Here is a 21,454-nt window from a genome sequence, read left to right as displayed (position 1 = left end):
ATTTATAATAAAAATGTTTAGTGTGAAGGATTTCTATATGAATAAAAAAATAACAAATATTTGTATCATAATAACAATACATTTTCAACTTTACTGTCTACTTAAGGTTTTTTTTATTTGTATGTAAATTAAAACAGTAATTTTATGAATTGTATACATGGCATAACATTTGTATGCAACAACAACTTTAACAATTATTGATGTTTACAGTCATTAGGTTTTATTTTTAAAACAGGATCATAAGATTTGTTATGTTAAATATATATTACAGTTATATGTAGTACATCTTACTTAAAATTATTTTGAAGGATGAGTTCAGAGCAATTTAAATTGACATAAATTTGACACATTTTATCATAAATGGTGAAGATTTAAGATAAATGTAACAGGTTAATGTTTAAGTGACACATTTTAGCTGCTATTGCTTGTGAAATTGGATTAACTTTTGACAAATTTGTCAATTTCAATGAAATTCATTTATTTCATAATAAATTCATAGATTTTCTTAAGGAGTGGCTAATTTAAAGGTAAACTTCCGTTATTTTCAATTTGCAACCAGCCATTTATTTTGCCACATGTTTTTGGATGATTTGATCGAAATAAAATCATATTTTAACTTCCGAATTTGAAAAAAAATGGGAATAATTCAAGGTTTGACAATATCCCTGAATAATCTTTAATTTCGCAAATATTTCATGACATGCACTGTAACTTGTAAAGAATGTATGCATGTGAATTAACGACAATGATGTATACATTAAATTTGTACCTTCCACTTACAAGTTTGTCTATAAATTTGTCTATTAATTTCTCATCAGTTTCATTAAATGACTATGAATATCATCACCTAATAATTATAGTTGAGAAGTTTTAGTTATATTATTTAAAAACAAATAGAAAAACAGCAAATTAAAATCTAAAAAAAAATGATGATTTAAAATAATAAAAAATCAGTCATTGATATAAGTTTCTAGAATTCTGATGCTAATGCTTTCCATCATTTTTTGTACAAAACCTTGCTTTCTATATAAATTCGAGAATTCAAGCAAGCCCGCAAAGCATTTTACCAGTGCATGGCTTCCAGGCTTGTGCTTATTTCGACCACCAAAAGATGATGACTATTTTAATTGATTATTTGTTTCAGCAGTTGTACACAATCCAAATAACAACATGGCTGCTAGACCTGATGGCTATCCAATGGAAACTTCTCCTCTAGTTGAACGGCGTAATAAGCCCCGCCTAGCAAGACCTGTCACGTCCCCAGGCAATCTGGAGCACCTGATGTTATCACGACCCTTAACAGAGAGGTTAAGCGGTGTTCAGCATCCCCCATCCCCTATATATGACCATAGATTCGCCGAGCCTGAATCGCCCATTGTGGTTCATAGAAATGCGCACCCTGATACACAATCCTTGACAAACTCACCAGCAATTGGTCGAAAATCAGAAAAATCTTCACCCTTACTCAGATATCATAGTATGTCGCCAACAATATGTCGGAAAAGATTCATAGAAAAGATGTCACCGTCATCGTTACGGAAGTCTGTGATACTAAAAAGTTCAAGACGTTCGGAACCTGTGTATCTGGATTTTTGTTCTGTGTGCGGGTTCCCGATGAAAGAGGAGAATCGTATTTCCGTGGGGGGCAAATCGGGAAAACGGCAGCAATTCCATGCAGAGTGCTTCAAATGTTCAATGTAAGTTGCCTTTTTAATTTTAGCTCCATTTTATTTTTGAAAGATAAAAGATGAAGTATTGTGATAGCCTTAGAGTTGCACTTGGTGTCATTTTTGTTGTTGTCAATGGCAACAGTTACTATAAGGAGACTATAAATTAATTGCTTGATTTTCAACCCAGCCCGCCCCCTCTTTTCCATCGCCCCTTAATTTTTTTTTACTCAAAATAAAAATGTTGAACTAGGGTCTTAATTAGCATATCTGTGTGGTACTGTCTTGGAATGTTGTTTAGTCATACCTATGGTGTTGATGTCTTATGATCGTGTTCTTGGTTTGTCCATTATGCAATAAGAAAGAGCATGATCAAGTATTCAACAGTGAAACAGTCATCTAAAATAAAATAACTTGTCACACACCCCCCCTCCCCCCCTGCCCTTATTTAAAAAGGATGAAATCTAGCAATTAATTTATATTGGCCTAACTTTGCCATAACTCATAAACCCTTCAAGGTATTCAACTGAAACTTGGTAGACATGTTTCAAGGGACAATGCGCATATGTACAACTATCATATAAAAAAAGAAGTCCAAATTTCAAATTACTTTATTATATATATCATATATTATGTACAACAAAATCAATGAATCAATGAATCAGACTTTAATAATTGTCGATTTATGCCCTTGGATCGAATGAAAAAAAATAATGTAGACAACATTGTACAGTTGTACTTTAACCTTACATAAACCAAGCAAGAGTGTCGGGAAGCAAAGACCAAGGCTTGTCTGGGTTTACACATTCAGTGAAAGTGGGAATAATCACTATTATAAACTGAGTAGACTTTGGTTCTGAGTACTTGTGAACAACATTAATATGTTGGCAGGAGATATGATTCTTACCAAACCTTAGTTATATGATACTTCCTTGCATGTGATAAGGACATTTAAACAATCATCCAATAATTACAGTGTTTCCCAACATGTATGATACAGAGTCATTTGTAGCCAAAATAATGCTCACAGCTCTGATTATCATTGGATCTGATACTGATCTAAGACAAGGTGCTGAGCCTGCTTGAGGAGGATTAATTGCATTATGTAAGCTACCTCCCCCAACCTTCCATGCCCGCCCTGAGTCAAGGTGATGCACACTGAGCCAGGTTGGCCCCCAAATATCCTGCTGCATGGGCCCATCTTTCCTCTCTTCTCGTCATCTTTATTACAGAACAACTGCTTGCCTCTTTGGCCCTTAATTATTGCATTTTATCCCTTTAGGCTTAATTCCTATTTAACACCCAATAAGGTTATGGTGGTGGAATGTTGGGGGTATGGTGGCGGTATGCAGTCAATGTGCTTGTGAAGCACAAGTGTCTTAAAAAAATTCAAGGATGTTGTTTATAACTCGGTTATGCGTTGAATGATTGAACAACTTCGTAGCTTCAATTACGATAACTTTTAATGTGCATGTCCTTTTCTAAAACAAGGGAGCCAACTCTTGCATAAAAGTATAACGGAAGGGACCGTACTTAAACTACGGTATAGTAATTAGTATAGCCAATACTGTTACATCCTTTTTCCTTTAACATTGAATGTAAGAAAGCTTACTGCGGAATAATCTCACACTGAAATGAAGTTTAAATTTTACAAGAAATACATGATACGCATAAGCATAATAGTTCAAGTCTGTTATGGCTATTGACTAGATTAATCACCTTTAAAGAACATTTAAAATAAATTTGAACTATCAATATGTACATAAGTTAACACTTAAAGAGTCTGGTGGTAAGAACTGTCCTAGAAAGATCTTTACTAAGCACTTAACACTGGTGCTGGAATATTGAATAAGCACTTTGTCTCTTTAAGGATCTTATAAAATAATTATAGAAATGTATTATGCTTCACTTGTCAATTAAATCAAGACTTAACCTTACTATCTTTCTTATCTAAATTTTTAAAGTATATATTTCTGATTGGATTCTTATCAGACTGTGATACACTCTCAAAGTGAAGTGTCCTAAACTGTCTTGTGACTTATTTCACATAATCTTTAAATCTTAGCGGAACTTTAACTGTCCGTCCAGAACTAGTTTGTTTGGCCTCGTTTGGGAAACCACAATGGTCACTCGTCCCTGGCTCAGCAGCAGTAGTATTGGACCGATTCGCTTCAACATCTGTCTGCAGGTCGGGTATAGGATCAGTCTGCACCGGACCACTCGGTTGGTCAGAAGGATCGTTGTCGGCCCTAGTGAATTTCTCTCTCGATTGCCGAAGATGTCTTCTGTTGCGGTTGATAGTGGTACCATTTTCTGTCATTACATCGTATGAGCGTCTTTTCGGACTGTTGACAATCAAGCCTTTTTCCCATTTATCTCGACTGTTCTCAGGCTTGATTCTTACTGTTGTACCCATGTCTAGTCTTGGCAGAGGTTTTGCTGATCTGTCATAGTAAAACGATTGTTTTGCTTTGCTTTTGTCTAGATTTGTTTTCACATTTATTAGCGTTTTTGGCCTCAGCAGACTCTCTTTTGTGGGTAATAGTGTTCTTGTCTGCCTGTTCATGCTTTGTTCAGCTGGGCTGTATCCTGTAGACTGCAGAGGGGTATTTCTCAGGTTCAAAAGGGCTAACATTGGGTCAGTATGTGAATGTTTACACTTTTTGATGAGAGATTTTGCTCGTTTTACTGCACTTTCTGCTTTTCCATTTGATTGAGGGTATCTTGCAGATGAGGTCACATGTTCAAAATCCCACTGTAAAGTGAACTGTTTGAACTTTTCTGATTTGAATGTTTGAGCATTATCCGAAACTAACTGGTTTGGAATACCATGACGAGCAAAATGTTGCTTAAGTTTGCCGATGACACATCGCGATGTCATATCTTCCAGTTTGTCGATCTCGAAGAAATTACTGAAGTAATCGACTGTTACCAAGTAGTTATTATCATCCAAGGTAAAAATGTCTGTTCCGACTTTGGCCCATGGTCGGTCTGGTACATCATGGTTTAGCAATGGCTCTTTGCATTGCTTTCTGGCAAATGACTGGCACGCTTCACATTTCCCTATGAAATCTTTAATTTCAGATGTCATGTTTGGCCAAAACACACACTGCCGCGCTCGGTTGAGGCATCCTTCTACCCCAATGTGCGTGTGAATTTGGTCCAAAATGTCTCTGCGCATACATCGAGGTATAACGCACCTTTCACCGCGAAATATAATGTTGTTTTCTACAGAGAGTTCATCCCGAATATTGAAGTATGGCTTTGCTTCTGGTGGCGTTTCTTTCGAAATCCAACCGCATTTGATTTGCTCAATAACTATTGCTAATGTTGGATCCAGCTGGGTGGCTGCTCTAATTTTCTCTTGACGGCTTGGAGTGACTGCTAAGAAATCTGTCAAACAGACCGTTTCAACTTCTTTCTCAAATTCTGACTGCACGGACAGTACTTCACCTAAGCTTGTACTTTCACAACTGTTCTGTAGATACGCTCTCGACAGAGTATCAGCAATGTGCATGTCTTTCCCTTTCTTATAGATGATCTCAAAGTCGTACAGCTGTAATCTTAATAGCATTCTTTGAAGTCTCTTTGGCGCTTTATGCAATGCTTTCTTGCTGATCGTTTCTAATGGCTTGTGGTCGCTTTCAACAACCACTCGGCGCCCGTATGTAAACTGGTGAAATTTTTCAAAGCCAAACACAACAGCAAGTAGTTCCTTTTCTATTTGAGCGTAGTTCTGTTCCGTTGACGTCAGTGCTCTGCTTGCATATGCTACTGGCTGGCCTTCTTGCATCAGTGTCGCACCAAGACCGGTTTCCGACGCATCACACTGTAGAACTGTATTCAACCTGGAGTCAAAGTATCTCAGGACTGGAACATTGCACACTGCTGTTTTGATGTTTTTGAATGCTTCGTCATGTTCATGTGTCCAATTCCAGATTGCATCCTTGTGTGTGAGCGTGCGTATAGGCTCACATATATCACTCAAGTTGCCAAGAAACTTTGTGAGGTAATTCACTACTCCTAACAGTCTCTGGACAGCTTTCTTGTCACTTGGTTTCTGCATTTTCATGATTGCTTCAACTTTTGCACTATCTGGCTTAACACCATTTTCTGTAAGTAGATGTCCAATGAACGGCATTTCTGTTTTGTGTAACTCGAATTTGTCTTTGTTCAGCTTAATGTTTCTCTCTTTACACCGTTTGAGCAGTTTCTCTAGTTTTCTGTCGTGATCCTTCACTGCGTCCTGGAAAGTTTCGCCTTTTCCATATATTAGAATGTCATCCGCTATAGGTTTAACACCATCTAGTCCTTCCAGATTTTTCTCTAAAAATTGCTGGAAATATTCTGGGGCTGGGGAGATTCCAAAAGGCATTTTGTTCCATCTGTATCGTCCGAATGGCGTTTCAAATGTTGTTAAATAACTTGATTCTTCGTCCAATTTGACGTGCCAAAATGCATTTTTCACATCACATTTGCTGAAGACTTTTGCTTCACTTAGTTCTGGTAGTAAATCTTCAATGATCGGCAGGGGATAGTGGCTTCTTTTAAGAGCTTTGTTTAGTGGTTTGGGGTCTATGCAAATTCTTAATTTACCACTTGGCTTTTTTACTACAACTAGGCTGGATACCCAATCTGTTGGTGTTTCAACTTTGGTGATGATGTTAGCTTTTTCCATTCTTTGCAATTCACATTTCAATTTCTCTTTTAAACCTAATGGAACACGTCTGACTGGCATTTTCACTGGAGTCACCGAATCATCAATTTCTAGATGTAGTTCTTCTTCAAAAGTACCTTCGCCTTGGAAAACATCACTGTAATTGTTCTGGATCTCTTGCATGTGCAACTCATTTTCCTTTTCTACATGACAAATGTTTTCATATTGGATTTTTACCAGTTTCATTCTTTGGATGGCAGCAAGTCCAAGAAGTGGGGCAAATTCGTCATCAACAACGATAAACTCTACCGTGTATCTGTCATAAGTCTTTGGGTTTTTGAGTGTCAATTTACATGTACCATACGTTTTCATCTCAGACCTGTCATACATTCTAAGCGTATTTGCTTTCAATTCAATAAGCTCTTCCGGCACGTATGTTTTTGGAATGAGGTTTGCTGTTGCTCCACTATCTAATTGGAACTTTACTGTTTTCTGAACATTGACGACAAGCATGGAGGCGAAAACTTTGGACCTTGTTCCATTGCTGAGTGTCATAATCTCAAAGTCATTCTCACTCTCCGAACTATCGTCAACATCAAATTGTCTGACATGTCTTTGCCTGTGTGATCTCGGTTTCTGCTCTATTTGTTGACATTCAGACGCGAAATGATTGTATTTCCCACATTTCATGCATTTCTTCCCAAAGGCTGGGCATTTACCTTTTGTGCAGAATTTACCACAATATTTGCATTTATTTATGTTTGGCGTTGGGTTTTTTGTCTTAGGTCTATACGTTTGCTTTTGTTTCACGTACTGCACTTCCTCTGTGGTACCACTTGCACCACTCATTGATTTGACCTTTGCTTGTGTTGATTCAGCAGCTCTGCATATGTCAATACACTTGTCAAGTGTTAGCTTATCCTCTTGCAGAAGTCTTTTCCGCACACTGTTCTCACGTATACCTATGACAATGCGGTCAGTAATCAAGCTCTCGGTGAGATTTGCATACTCACAAGTCTTTACTAATTTTCTCAGCCTCGAGACATAAGTGTCAAATGTTTCATCCTGTGTCTGTGTGCACATATTAAAATTGTACCTTTCATATGTGACGTTTGTTTTTCCAATGCAAAATGTCTCAAATTTCTCAATGACTGTTTTAATTTCAGTTTTCTCTTTCTCTTCAGCAAAATGAAATCCATCAAAAACATCCATGGCTTCTGGCCCTATGCATGTCAATAGAGTTGCGGTTCTGAGTTTTTCATCCTTTTCTGCGAGACCTGCCGCTATTTCATAGTTATTCCACGTACGCTTGAACTTTTTCCAGTTGTCACTGATGTTTCCTTCCATGTCAAGTTTAGGTGGAAATGGGATCATTGAAGGAACAGCCATGGCTAGTGGTATTGTTGTGGGTGGGGAAATTCACGGCTCGATGCTTTGCTCGTTTATAATGTTCTTTTACCTTCTGTTTCAATTTGACTGCTTATTTCAGAGAGATGCATGCCTTTACGATCCTCTGGCCACTTCTGACACCATGTTTATAACTCGGTTATGCGTTGAATGATTGAACAACTTCGTAGCTTCAATTACGATAACTTTTAATGTGCATGTCCTTTTCTAAAACAAGGGAGCCAACTCTTGCATAAAAGTATAACGGAAGGGACCGTACTTAAACTACGGTATAGTAATTAGTATAGCCAATACTGTTACAGATGTGAAGGGAGACAAATCTGGCTTATTTTTAAATTTAGCTCTTTACCTAAATTGACAATAGGTTACTTCCCTTGATATGTATTTTGGTTTTAGCTTGTGTTGTGTATTTGATAGCAAAAGAAAATGAATTTAGTGTTGTTGCTGTAGAATGAATCAATGTCTATAAAATCCTGACTTTCTTTTTTCTATCACTAAAATGTAATACTATTGTACATATATATATTATTATATAAAAAAAGCCTATTAATGAAAATATTTAAATTTTTATTTGATAAAATAAAGGAGTCTTATTGAATCGATTAATGGTATGTGATAGTGATGGCATGATGGGCTCTTAACATGGATGATATTTGATTAAAATCACCCATAATCAAATTTCATTGAAACTTGCACATAAATACATGTGCACAATATTATCTGATAAGCCATAGTCATATATCACAGTTGGTTCCTTATATGTTGATAAAACAGTGTTTATTTTTCCATTACTTAATATGTTGGGCCAATTTTGAAATATTTATGACATAGAAATGGCTGAAACAAGTATAAAAAAAAATAGTATAGAAAAAGACTTCTGATTATGTGCTATTAAAGGATCGATTATGGTCGTCCATTTAGATTTGATTATTGATTATGATTGTCCAGTGCTATTTTCTCGATTTGCACCCATCTAGTACACAGTGTTTCTGCATGAGGCCATGAAGGGAGACAATTACTACCACTGTTTTCCTTTGATTGGCAAATGGATTGCTTCCCTTGATTTTACAATGACTGAATGATATATGCGTTATTCCTTTTCTGATTTTTTTAGTATTAGCAAGTCATAATATCACTCAATATTACCGATAGTTGTTTATTTGAAAAAAACCCACATCCTATGATAAGGGATCTACCACATTATATTGAATTATCTAATTTTTTTAAAATTGTTGTGATTCTTGGTACACCTGCGTCTACAAGACCTTGAATCTGTTATGTAAAATGTAATACTACCACTAACCATGTACAATTTGATTTTGAGATAATTTTAGAAGGTTAAAGTACTTGAAATAGAAATTATATCCATAGAGAAGATAACAAGCTAAGCTCTGGTAGGGTATAGCTTCAGGCTTCAATTATTACAACATTGTTGACAACATCTTTATAGTTTTAAAACACATTTGTGGAGAATTTATTTGATTACATTTGTCAAACAAGATATAGACCCTGTAATCACTAGCCAATCCAGGGGGCGTACACACCGCCACCCCTTAAAAATCATCCACCTCCCCTGTGAACACTTTAAACCAAATGAACTTCATTTCAGAGGGAGGGGGCACAAGTCAAAACCTTATGCCCCTAAGTTAGGGTCCCTCAAACTTCTAATCCTGGAACTGCCCCTGGTCATTTCTTACTAGAATGATTAAGTCATCTTTCAGAGGATTTGCACCACAAAACATGTACAATGTACTGGGGAGTATGTTAGGAGTCCAAGGTTGACTCAGGCCAGGTGTGATGAGTTTAGCTCCCTGTATATCTGAGATGGTATCTGAACTTGTACCCATGTATTCATCCAGATCGCTACCTTTGATAATGATAGGGTTGTCAGTTTGACTCATTTCACTTAATTTCTAATAGATAAGAGTCTTGGGAATCATCCATGATTTTTGCTTGTATGCATTTTTTTGAGAAGGTTATACCTTTGTGCATTTTTCATGAATTAAAAAAAAAATGTAGGTTGTGAATCGGAATAAAAAGCAGGGGCGGATCAAGATTCGCATACAGGATTTATTCGAGGAGCAATATATACCTTATCATGTGTCCCACTAGCCACTCCGACATCAACAATTGAATGGTCTTATGTTTGATACTTGGGGATAAGAAAAAAGAGAACAAATCCATATATTGGTATAAAATGAAGCATTCTAGTGTTAGCAGACACTATTTTTCTAAAGCGGCTATTATGAGTTTCCTTTGCCAAATAAAATATTAGTACAAAATGCTTATGTTGTGTATTTGACCTGGATTTGGTTTTATTTGTTTTTTTTAATCTTCCACACATACAATATGCTTATATAACTGCCACATATACATTATCTGCTAACTGCCACATAAACAACAGGGCCTTTTTACCTGTGACTGGGAAGCTTATAGATAGACACCCTAGCCCTTTTTGTGGGCAAAAAGCTTAGTAGTTTTTTCAGATTTAGGGAAACATTCTCAGCATACTTTTTTGTAGTAAAATATCAATAACACATCACTCAGAAACATCATTGAATAAATCTAGAGATTACTATTATATAAAATAGAAATAAACAAAATATATACATATTCATTAAAAATAACAACAAACTTAACAAAGCAACAAAAGAAAAATTAAACAAAATGGTGAATTTTGATATAATTTCAGTTTATTAGATTGCTTTTAACATTTAAAATAAGTTTTAACTTTATTTGTTTTACAACTATTGTGAAGAAAGTTATATATCCTTAAGCCACACCAAATTAATGTTTAGTTCCTCGGATTTTTGCCAAAAAAAAATGGAGCGAGCGAGTAAAAAAAAATAAAAAAATTTTTTGTCAGTTTTCATAAAAACCGAAGCCAGCGAAGAGTGAAAAAGATATTTTTCCTTATATTCAATATAAATAAGAAAGATTGTTAAAAATAATTGCCCTTAAACCCATTTTAATGCCATCTTGAACTGAACCTCTAATGGACATTGGGAAAATGTCGGAATACATACTATTTATTCATCCGTCTTTAGTACAAACATTACATAGATAAATCTAATTTCTTATATAATTAAAACGTACTTTAATATGACGATCATTCATAATAATAAATAACCCTGCTTTTAGTAAAAAGTTTGAAACAACTTACTGTATATAAATCTACCTGAATCAGTTTAACATCATATGCAACTGTATTTAGACATAACTTTGGATTGATTTTGGATTTGTAAAAAATGATCACTTACACAGGCATCATCAAACATCAGACTCCATATAACATAGACTAAATTTTGTTTTTATTATCACAGGAAATGCAATGACATGTGCTTATTAAAACAAAAAGAACAAGGGTATTTTTCAGAGTACTTTTTTGGTTTTTTAGATGTTTTTGTGCACCAGCCAATTGTATATGCCCCCCCCCCCTAAGTCCGGAATAGCGGGGACTTTGACTTCCGGTCTCTCAAAACCCGGGTAAAATACCCGACCTGCAGGGACACACTGCTGATAAAATCCCTGCCAAATGGCCCCGCAACCCCGAATACCTATGTGAGGCCCATTTCCGACTATTTTCAATATTAAGACAAAACCACATTCACTAGGAACTGCGGGGCCACCTGAAATGTAAAAACACAGCCCATTGCCTCTGCTGTTACCAGTACATCCCTGGAACAAGGGCGAGGGGTGGGCGGGGCAGTGGTTACAATTGACAAGTCCATTACAATCCTGGATTATGCTGCAAATAAAAACAAAATATAAGGTGATAAACTTAGGCTTACTTATGTTGAGGTATATCCAGACCAGTGTTTATATCGCTATTTGTGAAAAGATATTTGTTCAAAACTGTTGTTTTGTCAGAATTTGATCAAAAATGAGCTTGATACATCAATTTGGACCAAACAATGACTCATGTTCCAGTTAAGTTGGCCTGTCCGATTTCCATTCAAAACGAGTCACTAATTACTCAATATAATTGCAACCAGTCTCAGATACACATGCTTTATCGCATAATGATTGCTTTAAATAATGTTCCTTTAGTGCATGAGACGATCAACAGTGACTTCAAGCATGCTCAAAACATATTTATTGTAAAAAATAAGATTTAATTTCCAAACTTCGAGCCACATTGTTTATACCGGAAGCCGCCATTTTGATTGAATGTATTGAAACCCATGCTAAACCGATCGATATACAGTATAAAAACACTACGAATCGGTAACTTCCCTTTACAAAAACACGAAAACTAGCGTATAAAAATTATACTTGATTATTTTTAGCTTTTTAATAAATTATTTCCTGAAAAAAATCTGCTTGGCGATCAAAATGGAGGTGCGGGCGCACAAAAAAAATAAAATATTTTTTTTACATTTTCAAAAAAATAGAAGCGGTAAATCCGCGGAATGAAATATCAATTTGGTGTGGCCTTAGCTTAGTAATTGTTGTTGGCAAAATGTTGTCTTGTGCTGAAGAGGAACTGGGAAGTTATAATACCTCAAGAAAACACACTTGTCTGGCTTAAAGGTGACCACAAACCAAACACACATACTCATTGTCAAAAACTTATCATTTTAGAAAATGAAGACTCTTAACACAATGTATAAATGTTTAGAAATACATATATGATATCTTCGAATACAATTATGTCTGAATTTCCGACAGAGGTGTTGACATTGAGGCTCTGGAATTGTCGAAGACTCCCTGTGAAAAGTGCCTGTGGAGCTAGGACTAGACCTTTGTATGACATATACAGCATGGAATTGGCAGAACTGCAGATATTAGGCTCTCTTTTTCTGTCTGGTCTTAGAGTCCCATGGGCAAGTGGGTAGACATTTCTTGAGAAGACCCTCTCGGCTATTGTATTAAACGGATATAATTTCCTGTTAACACAAACAATCTAATTGTCATGTTGTGTAACTAACTTTGCGGCTATATTTGGGGAAACGAACTGCTGGAGTTGGTGAAAATGGTTCTGGAAAAAAATGCATACTCAGAATAAATTTCAAGATGCTGTCCTGTAAGCTATATTTTCTTACATGCATGCTCATTGTTTGGATTAATAATATATGTACTTGGGATATCAGACGTCTGACATGTAAAATAATTGGTATAAGTCTGATTTAATGCAAACACCCACCCCCCGCCACCCCTAAAAGGCTTCTACCATTTTCTTTGCAGCTCCCATGCATTTTCTGCCCTTCTGCCATTTACAGTTTTCCTGTTCAAACTAGCCCATTCAACAGTGCTCCCTTTTGGTGTAAACTATTTCTGTTTTTTATGCCCCCACAAAGTGGCGGCATATAGGGTTGCCCTTGTCCGTACGTACGTCTGTCTGTCTGTACGTACGTACGTCCTGAAGATTGTTTCCGATCTAATTCTTGAAAACCGTTTGTCCAATCCTCACCAAACTTTAAACACATGTTTGTGACCATAATATCTTGATCAAGTTCGATAGTCATGGAAATCGCTTTAGTCATTTAGGAGTTACGGCCCTTTTTTGCCAAAAATACTTCAAAAATATATGTTTCCAATCTAATTCTTGAAAAGTATGTGTCCAATCCTCACCAAACTTTACATACATGATTGTGACCATAATATCTTGATCAAGTTCGATAGCCATGGAAATCGCTTTTGTCATTTAGGAGTTACGGCCCTTTATTTGCAAAAAAAGACTTGAAAAATACGTCCCGAAGATTGTTTCCGATCTAATTCTTGAAAACTGTTTGTCCAATCCTCACCAAACTTTTAACACATGTTTGTGACCATAATACCTTGATCAAGTTCGATAGCCATGGAAATCGCTTTAATCATTTAGGAGTTAGGGCCCTTTATTTCCCAACAATACTTAAAAAATATCTTATCCGATCTAATTTTTGAAAAGGATTTGCCCTTGTGCAGATTATCCTGAATAATCATTATGGCTTATTTTCTGTGACAAAAAATGGAAGTGGGGGCATCCCTGTCCTATGGACACATTTTTAGTTATTCAATGCTTATCTCATAGTTATGTCAACTTGCTCCATACATGTAGCCCTAGTCCATCAGTGCTTTTAGCACTGTGATTTTAATTGTGTTTATATGGTGCATGAAACTCATCAAGAGGATCTGTCTACCGAAGTATATGTAATGGATAAGGTGCCTGACTGCAGACCTTAGAAGAAGGGTTTGAGCCCTGTTGTTGGTGAAATAGGGGGACGGGAGGTGGGGTCACGTGATTTTCAGTCTACATAGAATGTGTTCCTTTCCCTTGATTCTGTCTAGTATTTTGTAGTCTAGTATATGCATAATTATCAAGACTGAATTAAACCCCTCATCAGTTCACCGGCATAAGCCCTGAGATTTGTTTTTTCTTTCATTATCTAATGAGAACAGTGCATAATTATGTTGTTCATGCTTTAAAGCTGCACTCGTACAGATTGACGGCTTTGACAACTTTTTTTTATTTAATGCAGTTTCCAAAACAATTGAGATTTTTTATAGTGAGTTATGTTATATGAATTAATTGAAGGCACTGGTACCAAAACCATCTGATTCTGACACAAAAAAAAATATTTTTTTGTCAAAACTGTCTATCCGTGGGAGTGCAGCTTTAAGATGCATTGGTTCCATGATCATTATTGTGGCACACTTTGGGAGGCCCTGATTAAATAGTTTGTATAAATATAAACTTGTTCGAAGTCGTCAATAGCAGATACCCTTTTATCAATGATTAATAAAAATATCTCGAGGGCCTGAAATAAATCTGTATGAGTGATGGATGGATGAAATTCAGCCTAACCTTAGACAGCATCTTTATTTATAATAAAAACAGGGATATTTGCCTTTTACTTTGAAAATAGTATATTTTTGTATATCATTCTTGGTTTAAAAGGTATTGGAAGTGGAAAACCGTGTAAGACAAGATTTCGTATTATGGATTGTTTGTCTGAGACTTGTATGAGTCATTGTTTGTTGAGAATCTGTTTGCAAGAAGCATGCTTAAACCTCTTCGAGTAAGATACAGGGGAATATATAGAAAATACTGCAGTCTTATGCAATATTTGCTTTATACAAGCTAAAGATGAAATACTGATGTCTACGGAAATTTGGACTTTACGCAAATACTGATGTACTGCAATATGAACTTAGCGCAAACAACTCAAAATGTCATTTATGTAGATTTTCTATTATTTCAAGCCTACAAAGTATTTTTATACGCCCATTCATATAACATGAAGTATTATAGTTTCACATGTTGGATTAATAAATAAGGGACGGGCTGCTTACAGTGGCGGACAGACGGTGTCCAATATTTCCGCCAATTTTCTCCTTAGAGCTCATTTAAGCATTTGGAAGTGTTCAGTTGTTATCTTTAACAATTTGGCTGAAAGCAACAACAAAAAACACTAATTATCTTCAATCAAGGTATTGTTAAAAACAGTTGTACAATCGATAATCGGTCACTTGAGTGGAACCGATTATCAAAATTCAAACTGAGCTGATTCCCAACATCAGTCGTGATGAATCGGGGAAGATCCATGACAGTTTTACACAGCTCATAACTGTTTTTGGGCTGCAAAGATCTGCTTTGTTTTTCATGTAACGCAATCTTTAGTGCAGCCCCTACCCCATTGCAGCATAGTATTTTTATAGGCATCAGATATTTTGAGTAGTGGCAATCAAATAATTGACGTAACATAGGGACACAACATTTTTACATTCAGCCCTCCTTCGAAATTGAATATTATATGGTTAAAAATGTAAGCAGGTGTATTTGGGGTACTCCTCCAACACATTTTAAAGAAATTCAATTCCAAGATTGTACATTTTGAGCACATTTCAGGGGGGGGGGAGGTGGGAGGGCACCGGGTGTGTCCCCCCCTTAATTATCCGCATGTGTTGTTGAGGGTAATCGTGGATAATTGTGGCTGGTTGTGACTGAAATTTTATTACAAATCAGTAAAAATGGACAGCACAATTGTATGATTTATTACAATTTGCTCCCCTTTTAAGGATTGTTACATATCTTTGAGCAAATGGGAGGAATCTTCCTCCATCATACAAATATATTGCTGGTGTTCGTATTCACTTTGTTGGGTAATCACCATTATTCATATTCCCACATTATGGGTTATGTAAACATTTATGAAAAAGGTTATATTTGGACCATGCACTCACGATTTATTATGTCTCCTCCTCTCTGGGGGAGACATATTGTTTTTGCCCTGTCCGTCAGTCCGGTAGTCCGTCAGTCCGTCAGTCCGTCCGTACGTCACACTTTGTTTCCGATCGATAACTGGAAAACCGCATGACCTAGGATCACCAAACTTGGTAGGGAGGTTGGTCGTGAGGTGTAGAGGATCCCTATTGTTTTTGGGGTCACTAGGTCAAAGGTCAAGGTCGCGGCGACCCCCAATATAAAAAACATTTCTGCTCAAAATCTTGAGAACGGTTTGACCTAGGTTCACCAAACTCATGAGGTGTAGAAGATCTCTATTGTTTTTGGGGTCACTAGGTCAAAGGTCAAGGTCGCGGCGACCCCCAATGTAAAAAACATTTCCGCTCAATATCTTGAGAATGGTTTGACCTAGGTTCACCAAACTTGGTAGGGAGGTTGATCATGAGGTTTAGAAAACTCCTATATTTTGGGGGGTCACAAGGTCAAAGGTCAACGTCGCTGTGACCTCTAATGTAAAAAAATATTTCCGTGCAATATCAGGAGAATGCTTTGATCTAGGTTCACCAAACTTTGAAGTGAGGTTGGTCATGATGTCTAGATGATCCCAATTGTTTTGGGGGTAACAAGGTCAATAGTCAAGGTCGTGGTGACCTTCCATGTAAAAATCATTTGCGTGTAATATCTTTCACATATGTTTACCAAAAATTGTAGAGATGTTACTCGGGTGTACAAGACCCGCATTGTTTTTGAGGTCACTATGTCAGAGGTGAAGGTCACAGACACCTGAACATAAGAAAAGGTTTCCGATCAATAAGTGGAGTTCCTATTGCCTTTGAGTCTTGAACTTTTGCATGCTGGTAGGTCTTCTTGGTCAGATGATCCGTATTGATTTTGGGGTCACTGGGTCCAAAAAGAGAGTGATGATGAAAAACGGTTTCCAATCAATAACTTAAGTTCTGCTTTACCTGGAGTCTCCAAACTTTGCATGCTTGTAAGGGTCATGCAGTAGTTGGGGTCACTGGGTCAAAGGTCAAGTCCACAAGGGCTTGAAGATGAAAACCGTTTCCGATCAATAACTGGCGTCTCATTTCAACTTTCGTGCATTTTGTTTATTTTGTTTTTTGTCCATAAAAGACCTGCCGTTTTTCCCTGAGAAACAGCAGCACTTGAAGGCCTTTGCATTTTTATGGTAAGTGTCTGTTTACTAAGCCTTCGGGGGAGACATGCGCTTTTCTCAAAAGCCCATTCTAGTTCCTATTCGATTAAAGGGATGAAATTGTGACAGGGAGAGCCAGGCTTAAAGGGACTAGACACTAGATGGTATAATTGCAAGAATAAAAGGAACTTGTCAAAATCTTACATAAAGTTTACACCATTGTCTACAATGCATTAAACCTTACTGATGTGTCACTTATGAAACATGCATCTTTCATAGTTTTGGGGCATTTTTCCAATTCAAAATTTACTGGGGTCGTCTACCACGTAAATCCTAGTAGGTTTAAAAATAGCTTTGGTATATTTATCTGTACAAATAAATAGATATGATTTAAACTGGGAAACCATTATGCCCTATTTTTAAATGGAGAAACTCAGATGAGACAGCAACATGATTGTTGCGAGTATTATTTTAATCAAGTAAAATGATGTACTATCTGCCTCCTACTAGCTCCAAATGACAATTCTAGGCTTGTTTTGAGGAAATACTGTATTTGCCCGTATTTGAACCAGCTGGTGTCTAGTCCCTTTAAGTTTAACATTTAACAACACAGTAATTTGTCTGGTTTTGTTTCTATATAAAATCTAATGATATAGTTATGAGACAATGTTTCTCTTATAATGACAGCGATATGTTTTAGATGCATTAAATTGCAGACTATACGTGCATTATCTCAGACTATGTATTATTTTTATTTCTTGAGAAGCCCTGACTTATGACTACAAAATACATCATTAAACTATGCTGCAAGAAAATGGCATAGTTATTTCAGTTTAGCTGTTAAGCCCAAGGACCCACACAAACAATTTTGGTACAAGTAGTGCTAAACAAACACTTCTCCTGCAAGTAGTGCCACATGTCCCAGTACAAGTAGTGCCACACAAACACTTCTTTTGCAAGTAGTACCACACATCCCATTACAAGTAGAGCCACACATCCCTGTCCCAGTAATGCATCACAAACACTTCTGGTGCAAGTAATGCATCACAAACACTTCTGGTGCAAGTAGTGCTACACAAACACTTCTCGTGCAAGTAGTGCCACACGTCCCAGTACAAGTAGTGCCACACAAACACTTCTTTTGCAAGTAGTGCCACACATCCCATTACAAGTAGTGCCACACATCCCTGTCCCAGTAATGCATCACAAACACTTCTGGTACAGGTAGTGCAACACATCCAAGTAAAAGTAGTGCCAAACAAACACTCCTTGTGCATGTAGTGCCATACATCCCAGTACAAGTAGTGCCACTCAAACACTTCTGGTACAAGAAGTGCTACACATCACTGTACCAGTAGTGCCACATAAACACTTCTGGTGCAGGTAGTGCCACACATCCAAGTAAAAGTAGTGCCACACAAACACTTATTTTGCAAGTAGTGCCACACATCCCCATACAAGTAGAGCAGCACATCTCAGTACAAGAAGTGCCACACATCCCCATACAAATAGAGCAGCACATCCAAGTACAAGTAGTGCCACACAAACACTTCTCCTGCAAGTTGTGCCACACAGCTCATTACAAGTAGTGTCACACAAACCTTTCTCCTACAAGTTGTGCCACAAATCCCAGTACAAGTAGTTCCACACAAACACTTCTCCTGCAAGTTGTGCAACACATCCCATTACAAGTAGTGCCACACATCCCCGTACAAGAAGTGCATCACAAACACATCTTGTACCAGTAGTGCCACACATCCAAGTACAAGTAGTGCCATACAAATACTTCATTAAGAAGTGCCACACATCCCAGTACAAGAAATGCCATATAAACATTTCTTGTGCAAGAAGTGCCACACATCCCAGTACAAGAAATGCCACACATTCAAGTACAAGTAGTGCCACACAAACACTTCTCCTACAAGTAGTGCCACACAAACACTTCTCCTACAAGTAGTGCCACACAAACACTTCTCCTGCAAGTAATGCCACACATTCAAGTACAAGTAGTGCCACACATACACTTCTCCCAGTACAAGTAGTGCATCACAAACACTTCTCGTACAAATAGTGCCACACATTCCAGTACAAGAAGTGCCACACAAACGCTTCTCTTCAAATAGTGTGCCACATCTTCACACAAGTAGTGCCACACAAACACTTCTCATGCAAGTAGTGCCACAGATCCCCATACAATTAGTGCCACACATCCCCATACAAGTAGTGCCACACATCCCAGTACAAGTAGTGCATCACACACAGTTCTCCAACAAGAAGAGCCACACATCTCTGTACAAGTAATGCCACACAAACACATCTCTGTACAAGTAGTGCCACAAAAACACTTTTCACACAAGTAGTGCCACACATGCACTTTTGTACAAGTGGTGCCACACAAACACTTCTCGTACAAGTAATGCCACACAAACACTTCTCGTACAAGTAGTGCCACAAAAACACTTTTCACACAAGTAGTGCCACACATACACTTTTGTACAAGTGGTGCCACACAAACACTTCTCGTACAAGTGGTGCCACACAAACACTTCTCGTACAAGTGGTGCCACACAAACACTTCTCGTACAAGTGGTACGTGCCATACAAACACTTCTTGTACAAGTGGTGCCTCACAATCACTTCTTGAACAAGTAGTGCCATACAAACACTTCTCATACAAGTGGTGCCTCACAATCACTTCTCCTACAAGTAGTGCCATACAAACACTTCTTGTACAAGTAGTGCCATACAAACACTTCTCCTACAAGTAGTGCCATACAAACACTTCTTGTTCAAGTAGTGCCACACAAACACTTCTCCTACAAGTAGTGCCACACAAACACTTCTCCTACAAGTAGTGCCATACAAACACTTCTCCTACAAGTAGTGTCACACAAACACTTCTCCTGCAAGTAGTGCCACATGTACAGATTCCCATTCATATAGTGCTACACGTTCACTTACCGTACAAGTAGGGTACCTGTACAAGTTCAAAGTTCAAAACTTTATAATGTGAGCAAAGGTCTGCAGCTCATATGATATAATAGAGAAATATTATATCATGAACTATTTCAGTTGTGTTTACTAATAAAATTGAAATTTATATTTGTTCTTAATGTTTGTGTTTAATTATTAAGAGAAAAGCTGTGTTTATTTTTTTGGTTATCTTTTACAGCTTTGATAAATATTTTTTTTGAAATCCTGTCTTCCATTTAATTCAATAAATATAGAATTGTCTGTCTGGTCTGTATTTGTAACATTCAAGGAATGTATGAAAATCATCTTCAATTCTAATATCAAAATAAACAAAGCAATTTCTACATATTCAATACTTACTTGGAATCCTCCAATGCCAACCAGTTTCAATAAGCCGTTTATGGCTAGAATATGCAAATTTTGCTAATGATTTACTAACATAAAACGGTACATTTAGACATTAATGGTATTAGACACCAGATGGTTCCAAAATCGGCAAATACAGTATTTCCTCAAAACAAGCCAAGAATTGTCAATACGAGCTAGTAGGAGACCGATCATTTTACATGACTTGAAGACTAAACGCAACAATCATCACAGTTGGCCATAACACAGTCCCAGCTGAGTTTCCTCGTTTATAGATAGTGCAAATGCCATTCAAGTCACATGATGGTTTCAAACACTTATCTGTCAATAAGCGTTTAAGACGACACGCTGTCATTTTCAGCAGTGTTAATTTTACCTCTTTCATAAGTTCCACCGATCGATTTCATCACTGATGTTAATCTGTGTCTACCTTGTTTTGCAGCAGTTTTTCCACTTCCTTTCACCCTTCATCCTTTTGGGAAGCTATACTTAGAATGTGAGTCATGTCATTAGTGTTGACCCTTTACCCTGTAGATTTCGAATTTAAAAATGTGCGAAAATTGCTTAAAAATTTTTTTTGTCGTAAGCAATGTGATCCATCAGTAAGTTTAAGATTCAATGCGTTGTACACAACGATGTCAATTGTATGTAAGTTTTTGATAAAACAAATTCTTGCATTAATGTATCATTTGGTGTTTAGTCCCTTTAAGAATTTGCTAGGTTTACAGAGATTCAAATGCTTGTATGTGTCACATTGAGGTGAGTTTCCAACATGTTTGAAGAAGTCCAGAAATTTACAATCAATCATTAACCTTAATTTAAGCACAATAAAAAGTATTTTGCAACCTAACGATACAACATTTCATCTCCAGATAGCTGCGTTTCTGGGCAAAATCAAATCTCTGATTATGCTCCTTTATTATTTTAACATTAATATTAATTATATTGTGTTGCAAAGAATTTGATTATGATTTTATCATTTTAAGTGCCAAGAAACACGACTTTCTCGAGATGAACTGTTGTCATAATGGAACTATTGATATTTATATTGTAAGTGCCAG

The 21,454-nt window shown here is 36.9% G+C and overlaps 1 protein-coding gene across 5 annotated transcripts in view; it reads left to right on the top strand.

Moving 5' to 3' along the window:
* Positions 1 to 21,454, top strand: part of LOC128246730 (rap1 GTPase-activating protein 1-like) — a 171,996-nt gene that overhangs the window by 36,314 nt on the left and 114,228 nt on the right. For 3 of the 5 annotated variants that reach the window (XM_052965112.1, XM_052965113.1, XM_052965115.1), the window contains one exon: positions 1,145 to 1,697. In XM_052965112.1, the coding sequence (XP_052821072.1) occupies positions 1,145 to 1,697 (553 nt within the window). Of the gene's footprint in view, positions 1 to 511; positions 528 to 1,144; positions 1,698 to 21,454 lie in introns of those variants that run through there. The other 2 variants (XM_052965116.1, XM_052965114.1) reach the window with 2 other exon arrangements.

Source organism: Mya arenaria, chromosome 9, assembly GCF_026914265.1.
Source record: "Mya arenaria isolate MELC-2E11 chromosome 9, ASM2691426v1".
NCBI classification, from domain to species: domain Eukaryota; kingdom Metazoa; phylum Mollusca; class Bivalvia; order Myida; family Myidae; genus Mya; species Mya arenaria.
Note: the sequence above shows the minus strand (reverse complement) of the source record. Positions and strands in the feature narration are given on the sequence as shown.